This window comes from Coregonus lavaretus (assembly GCF_964263955.1).
Source record: "Coregonus lavaretus genome assembly, chromosome: 19".
Lineage (NCBI taxonomy): Eukaryota > Metazoa > Chordata > Actinopteri > Salmoniformes > Salmonidae > Coregonus > Coregonus lavaretus.
In genome coordinates this window covers 13,063,150-13,070,735 of record NC_140006.1, presented here as the reverse complement: position 1 = coordinate 13,070,735, position 7,586 = coordinate 13,063,150, and the positions used below count along the sequence as shown (strand labels likewise).

Genomic DNA, 7,586 nt, shown 5'->3' with positions numbered 1-7,586 from the left:
TTATGTGAGCTAAATACAACAACAACAAAAATATATATATATACACTACCGGTCAAAAGTTTTAGGGGTTCAAGGGTTTTTCTTTATTTTTACTATTTTCTACATTGTAGAATAATAGTGAAGACATTAAAACTATGAAATAAAACATATGGAATCATGTAGTAAGTAAAAAAGTGTTAAACAAATCAAAATATATTTTATATTTGAGATTCTTCAAATAGCCACCGCCTTGCTGACAGCTTTGCACACTCTAGGCATTCTCTCAACCAGCTTCATGAGGTAGTCACCTGGAATGCTTTCCTTTATCTTGGCCACGTGCTGTAGTGCCAGTACGAGTGCACAGCCCTGTACGTCCTGTGCTGATGCTTCACACAGAGTGTGTGGAAATAGGCATTCAGCCAGGACGGGTTGTGTCAGCTCTCCGCTCCAGACCTCCAGTCCGTCTCCACAGTCCAGTCCAGCCTGTTCCTGCTCACCGCACCAAGCCTGTGGTGCGCGTCGCCAGCCCGGTCCGGCCTGTTCCTGCTCCCCGCACCAAGCCTGTGGTGCGCGTCGCCAGCCCGGCCCGGCCTGTTCCTGCCCCTCGCACCAAGCCTGTGGTGCGCGTCGCCAGCCCGGTCCGGCCTGTTCCTGTCCCCCGCACCAAGCCTGTGGTGCGCGTCGCCAGTCCGGCCCGGCCTGTTCCTGCTCCTCGCACCAAGCCTGTGGTGCGCGTCGCCAGCCCGGTCCGGCCTGTTCCTGCTCCCCGCACCAAGCCAGTGGTGCGCGTCGTCAGCCCGGTCCGGCCTGTTCCTGCTCCCCGCACCAAGCCAGTGGTGCGCGTCGTCAGCCCGGTCCGGCCCGTTCCTGCTCCCCGCACCAAGCCAGTGGTGCGCGTCGTCAGCCCGGTCCGGCCCGTTCCTGCTCCCCGCACCAAGCCAGTGGTGTGCGTCGTCAGCCCGGTCCGGCCCGTTCCTGCTCCCCGCACCAAGCCAGTGGTGCGCGTCGCCAGCCCGGTCCGGCCCGTTCCTGCTCCCCGCACCAAGCCAGTGGTGCGCTTCGTCAGTCCGGCACGGTCCGTGCCTGTTCCACCGGTGCCTGGTCCGGCACCGGTCGCTGCTCCACTCCGGAGCCAGAGCAATCCGCTCCATCGGTGTCCAGTCCAGCTCCGGCCAGCGGGGCCAGACCAGACCAGGGGCGCTACGGGGGGGGGGGGGGGGTAGAAGGAGAGTGGTGGTCACGCCCGGAGCCGGATCCGCCTCCGAGGCGGAATGCCCACCCGGCCCCTCCCCTGTTGTGTTTGGTTGGCGCGGTCGCAGTCCGCGCCTTTGGGGGGGGGGGGGGGGGGGTACTGTCACGCCCTGGCTCTGGGGACTCTTAAATGTTGAGCCAGGGTGTGGACTTGTTATGTTTAGTTTTCTATGGGTTTTGTTCTAGATCGTTTATTTCTATGTTGGCCAGGGTGGTTCCCAATCAGAGACAGCTGTAGCTCGTTGTCTCTGATTGGGGCCCATACTTAGGCAGCCTTTTGGCATTTTAGTTTTGTGGGATCTTGTTCCGTAGGGTTTGTTGTATGACCTAGGACTTCACGTATCGTTTTGTTGTTTTGGTTCGTGTGTACACTTCAATAAAGTATGTACGCCTATCACGCTGTGCCTTGGTCCGCTTCATCATGTAACGATCGTGACAGTCATGCACAAAGTAAATGTCCTAACCGACTTGCCAAAACTATAGTTTGTTAACAAGAAATGTGTGTAATGGTTGAAAAACTAGTTTTAATGACTCCAACCTAAGTGTATGTAAACCTTCGACTTCAACTGTATATAGAAATACATTTTCCTTAAAGTATACTTTTTTGCGAATACTTATGTTACTGTCCCAACTACAACAAAAACAATACTTAATTACATGTTATTTTGTCCTTGAAACATTTAATTGAAATACTGTAGAATTCCATTCATTCCTGTGGAGGACTGCTTCTTCTGAGGAGTACCAATATGGCCGACCGGTGGCTTCAAACCACTCATTGGCCAATACATAGCAATAGTAATCTAGTGTTTATATACATCATTGGTGTCTACTGACAAATCTAACAATACAGAATGGAATGAGATTATAATAAATCTATTCATGGAGTTGACATAATTTTTTTAATTGAATTAAAATAGTTTGAATTACTGTGCCATATCCCCCTCCACTGGTTATGATAAGAACTACACCATTGACATGGAGCAAAAAGCGGTGGGTGGTGGGTGGGTGGGTGGGTGGGTGGGTGAAAACCTTGAGATGAGTGTGTTAACATCCTACCTAAGGGCACAGTGAGTCATGCTTTCAGACATCGCTGAGAAGTTCTGATCTTGTTTAAAACAGAAACATGCACCCCCTCCTCCACATCAGCACTCTGTGGTGACAGTTTATGGATGGCATTGCACCATTTCAGTGGACACATATTCAACTGCTGATATAGATATTATCTCAGCAAAAATATATCTGATATTGATCTTTTCAATATCAGAAGAGGCATTTGTAGAAGGTCAACACATTGTCCCAAACTCACACCTACACTGTCACTCCCCCACTAATATGTTGTTCAATTGGAGTATTACTAAAATGCATTATGTGAAAAACATTTCATGTAGCTGACCCAAAATCAATAGGCTACTTCTCAGAAATCTGTATGTGGATGACTTTTCAATAGCAGCTGCACATATTGGAGAGTTTAAAGTGGCTTAATGACTAAAAAGCATTCGAAAATCGTCATAGTTGCCACAGCAGTAGCGAATGCTGAGTGCTGTTAAACAATTATTGATTTGAGCTTTTATCAATTGATTTGAAGCTATTAAGCCATATACAACTGTCCAAAACCATGCTTGAAACATGCACTTTCTATTGATCTTCTGTAGTTAGGCCACGTCTTTTCTTTCATAGTGCTACACCAAATTCTGGCCTCAATCGAACCCACATAGTGGTATTTACCCCATAGCTATTTTTCCCATGGCATTTGTTATTGAGACTAATTGAATGTTGAGTGCTGCATGAGAACACTATAATAGCATTTATTTTATCTAGGTCAGGTGATCTGGGTTTGCTCTTGTCAGCTTTCTGCAGGAACACCACTAAATGGGTCATGGTACAGACAAGGGGTTTTGACAACCTGCTATTGCTTCATAACTTCACCACAAACACTCTCATACAGTGGAGGCTGCTGATGGGAGGACGGCTCATAATAATGTCTGGAACGGTATAAATGGAATGGCATCAAACACACGGAAACCACGGAAACCATGTGTTTGATGTATTTGATACCATTCCACCTATTCCGCTCCAGACATTACCACAAGCCCGTCCCCCCCAATTAAGGTGCCACCAACCTCCTGTGCTCTCATAATATTATTGCTGACAAAGCTGAGCTTGCAAAAGGTCTTTGATTTATGATATTGAATATTAGAGTTTGAATATTATACAGTGGGGAAAAAAAGTATTTAGTCAGCCACCAATTGTGCAAGTTCTCCCACTTAAAAAGATGAGAGAGGCCTGTAATTTTCATCATAGGTACACGTCAACTATGACAGACAAAATGAGAAAAAAAAATCCAGAAAATCACATTGTAGGATTCTTAATGAATTTATTTGCAAATTATGGTGGAAAATAAGTATTTGGTCAATAACAAAAGTTTCTCAATACTTTGTTATATACCCTTTGTTGGCAATGACACAGGTCAAACGTTTTCTGTAAGTCTTCACAAGGTTTTCACACACTGTTGCTGGTATTTTGGCCCATTCCTCCATGCAGATCTCCTCTAGAGCAGTGATGTTTTGGGGCTGTCGCTGGGCAACACAGACTTTCAACTCCCTCCAAAGATTTTCTATGGGGTTGAGATCTGGAGACTGGCTAGGCCACTCCAGGACCTTGAAATGCTTCTTACGAAGCCACTCCTTCGTTGCCCGGGCGGTGTGTTTGGGATCATTGTCATGCTGAAAGACCCAGCCACGTTTCATCTTCAATGCCCTTGCTGATGGAAGGAGGTTTTCACTCAAAATCTCACGATACATGGCCCCATTCATTCTTTCCTTTACACGGATCAGTCGTCCTGGTCCCTTTGCAGAAAAACAGCCCAAAGCATGATGTTTCCACCCCCATGCTTCACAGTAGGTATGGTGTTCTTTGGATGCAACTCAGCATTCTTTGTCCTCCAAACACAACGAGTTGAGTTTTTACCAAAAAGTTCTATTTTGGTTTCATCTGACCATATGACATTCTCCCAATCCTCTTCTGGATCATCCAAATGCACTCTAGCAAACTTCAGACGGGCCTGGACATGTACTGGCTTAAGCAGGGGCACACGTCTGGCACTGCAGGATTTGAGTCCCTGGCGGCGTAGTGTGTTACTGATGGTAGGCTTTGTTACTTTTGGTCCCAGCTCTCTGCAGGTCATTCACTAGGTCCCCCGTGTGGTTCTGGGATTTTTGCTCACCGTTCTTGTGATAATTTTGACCCCACGGGGTGAGATCTTGCGTGGAGCCCCAGATCGAGGGAGATTATCAGTGGTCTTGTATGTCTTCCATTTCCTAATAATTGCTCCCACAGTTGATTTCTTCATACCAAGCTGCTTACCTATTGCAGGTTCAGTCTTCCCAGCCTGGTGCAGGTCTACAATTTTGTTTCTGGTGTCCTTTGACAGCTCCTTGGTCTTGGCCATAGTGGAGTTTGGAGTGTGACTGTTTGAGGTTGTGGACAGGTGTCTTTTATACTGATAACAAGTTCAAACAGGTGCCATTAATACAGGTAACGAGTGGAGGACAGAGGAGCCTCTTAAAGAAGAAGTTACAGGTCTGTGAGAGCCAGAAATCTTGCTTGTTTGTAGGTGACCAAATACTTATTTTCCACCATAATTTGCAAATAAATTCATTAAAAATCCTACAATGTGATTTTCTGGATTTTTTTCTCTCAATTTGTCTGTCATAGTTGACGTGTACCTATGATGAAAATTACAGGCCTCTCTCATCTTTTTAAGTGGGAGAACTTGCACAATTGGTGGCTGACTAAATACTTTTTTTCCCCACTGTACATGACAGCTAAACACTCACTGATCAACAAACCTTTTCATGTCAATGTGGGGTGATGTTACTCTGTTTGGGAAACAAAATGCATACTGCAGTGAAGTCGAGGGGAGCCTGAGTTGGCCTTCAGCATGCAACCGTCTGTCAGCCCAACAATTCATTTGGCCTAGATGTCCGTACCTCTAGATTAAGTCCCTAGATTTGTAAGGACACTACTGTATGTATATCAGTCAAAACACACACCATTCAAGCACCTTTAGGTAAGCACCGTTGATATGACCTTTACCAGGTTATCTGACTGACAACAAATTAGCATACAGCAACAACCAGTGCAACAACGGATATAGGCCCGAACTAAACAGGTCATGTGAACAGGTCATGGACAGTGGTAGAGAACAACATTAACACAATATCTGTGTCACTAAACTTCCCCGTTAGCATCTCTGTCAGCCATGATGCAGAGATGGGCTTCCTGTCCTCAATTTAGTAACCACAGGTTAGGAGTGTATGACATGATTGACACGTATCAGTATCATCCACAAACGCACACATGCACACATCTATTTGTAGGGGTATATACAGTAGGATCAGTCAGTAGGTGTGTTTTGTGAATATTTTCTGGTCCTACGTACCATCACCATGGCTCCCAGATACCTGGAGACAATCCTTTTTCTCTGCTGCGTTGTGACCATGTTCAGTTCTACCTCAGCTGCATGTAAGTTTACCTGGTAACCAATTGACCTGTTTAAGAGTTTGCCCATGTATATGTACCACTTTTGTTTTACCAAGGTCTGATAAGGTCTAGCTGTGAGACCTGCCAACTCTGTTTTGGGGTCATATTGGTTAGGTTAGATCAGATTAGAAGCTTATATTGTAGATCCCAGAATAGATTACAGTGAAATAACATTTTACATTGGTCTGCATGTGTGTGTGGCATGTGGCTGACTGATGTTTGTGTATGTGTTCAGATGGTCCTAGGAAACTTTACTGTTGTGTGGAGTACCAAGAGAAGCCTGTACCCTACCAGCAGATAAAAGGCTACAAACTACAGAGCTCCAAGGAGGTGTGCAACATCAACGCTATCATGTAAGCCCTGAACAAAGTATACACACACACACTTTGACCATACTCTTAGAATGTATGCTCATATTTTGTCATCTCTATGAGGTTAAGGTTTAAAGCTACAGTCCTTAATTGAAACAATAACAAAGCCTAAAAAGCTGGGGTATAGGCCTGGAGAAATGTAACCTCTCTCAAATTCATAGACAGAGCTATGAATGCAAGGACTGACCATCCACAATATACAAACTATAGTTTTAACCATGTTGAGGCTATATTGTTTACTTTACATTTACATTGTTTACAAAACAAGCTAATATTTTGGGTTCTGATGGGGTATAACAGGTGAACTAAACTCATGAGGCATTTCTAAGTTATATTCTTCAATAATAAATGGGTATATATCATTAATTTGTAAGTCCAAAAATGTATGTAGCAACTAAGAATTCTAGCTTTAAGTGTGTTTTCTGTTGTAGCTTCTATACCTTGAAGAACAAAAAGGTATGCGCCAGTGTTAAGGACGAATGGGTGAGGAAGGCTCTGGCTCGTCTCAGGTACACAAACACACTCCTCTTAAGACACAGATGCTGCTTATCAACTGTAACACCAGTGTTACACTAGTGTATACTCCTTTATGTTATACCAGGGAAATTGTGTTTTCATAGCTAGTGCTGACAGTGAGGACTTGTGAAGAGCAGAATCAACAACCTCTGCATAATCAAAACAGTTGCTTTGTGATGTGTTAAAGTTCAAATTAGCCACTGTTAAGTACCAGTGGCCTTGCTTTGGCCCCAAGTGAGAGCAGGTCCGCCGGAGCTATGGCCCAGTGAGACAAATGGTGCCGGCCCTCGTAGATAAAAACAGAAAAGTCTGAGCCTTTTGGGTAAAACACTGTGGTAAATCCTGTATGGAAATTTTCCAAAAGCATTCTCACTTTAACTACACACACCAAAATGTCTCAGAACTACAAATACACCAAAACTACAAATACAGCAGTTACAAGACTGGATGTCAATCGAACTTGCCATACGGGTTTTACGCCATGTACAAACTACTGCCTTCCTGAGTTTCATATTCTGTGTTATATGCAGCTTCAAACTGAAGAAGATGTCTGGCAGCAACACTGTGACGGGCAAAACCCCCCACCCCGATCTGAAAGGAACATTCAACCACAGCAACACAACATTCTCCAACATCACCAGTAATCACAACATTCAGTAATGTGGCCATATGATGCAGATATTATTTTAAAATATAATGCATTGCATTGCATTAGTTCTGACGTTTACTGTTGTTAATGATTGTAGTACTATATTCATGCTTAAGCTTACAGGTGTCCTCTGATTCCACAATATAAGCTATTTTAGTCAAAGGCTTCAATGAGTTCTATTTTTCAACATTTAAATGTTGAATGTGTGTTTCTTTTAAGGTCGGCAGAAATAAAGAATTTGATATATTGCCAGCCTTGATTATTTCTTTGAGTCACAT

The 7,586-nt window shown here is 44.3% G+C and overlaps 1 protein-coding gene across 1 annotated transcript; it reads left to right on the top strand.

Annotated features, from left to right (window-relative positions):
- Positions 1 to 5,629: 5,629 nt before the first annotated feature.
- Positions 5,630 to 7,559, top strand: LOC311146636 (C-C motif chemokine 20-like). Its single transcript, XM_084183167.1, has 4 exons — positions 5,630 to 5,754; positions 6,008 to 6,125; positions 6,575 to 6,652; positions 7,190 to 7,559. Exons 1-4 carry the CDS (start codon positions 5,679 to 5,681, stop codon positions 7,317 to 7,319), a joined length of 402 nt encoding a protein of 133 aa, XP_084039293.1. The 5' UTR covers positions 5,630 to 5,678; the 3' UTR covers positions 7,320 to 7,559.
- Positions 7,560 to 7,586: the final 27 nt, after the last annotated feature.

Coding starts and splice junctions, on each gene's coding strand:
- LOC311146636 (XM_084183167.1), top strand. CDS start 5,679: ATGGCTCCCAGATACCTGGAGACAATCCTTTTTCTCTGCTGCGTTGTG. Junction 6,126..6,574: donor TGCAACATCAACGCTATCAT/GTAAGCCCTGAA, acceptor TTTCTGTTGTAG/CTTCTATACCTTGAAGAACA. Junction 6,653..7,189: donor AAGGCTCTGGCTCGTCTCAG/GTACACAAACAC, acceptor TGTTATATGCAG/CTTCAAACTGAAGAAGATGT.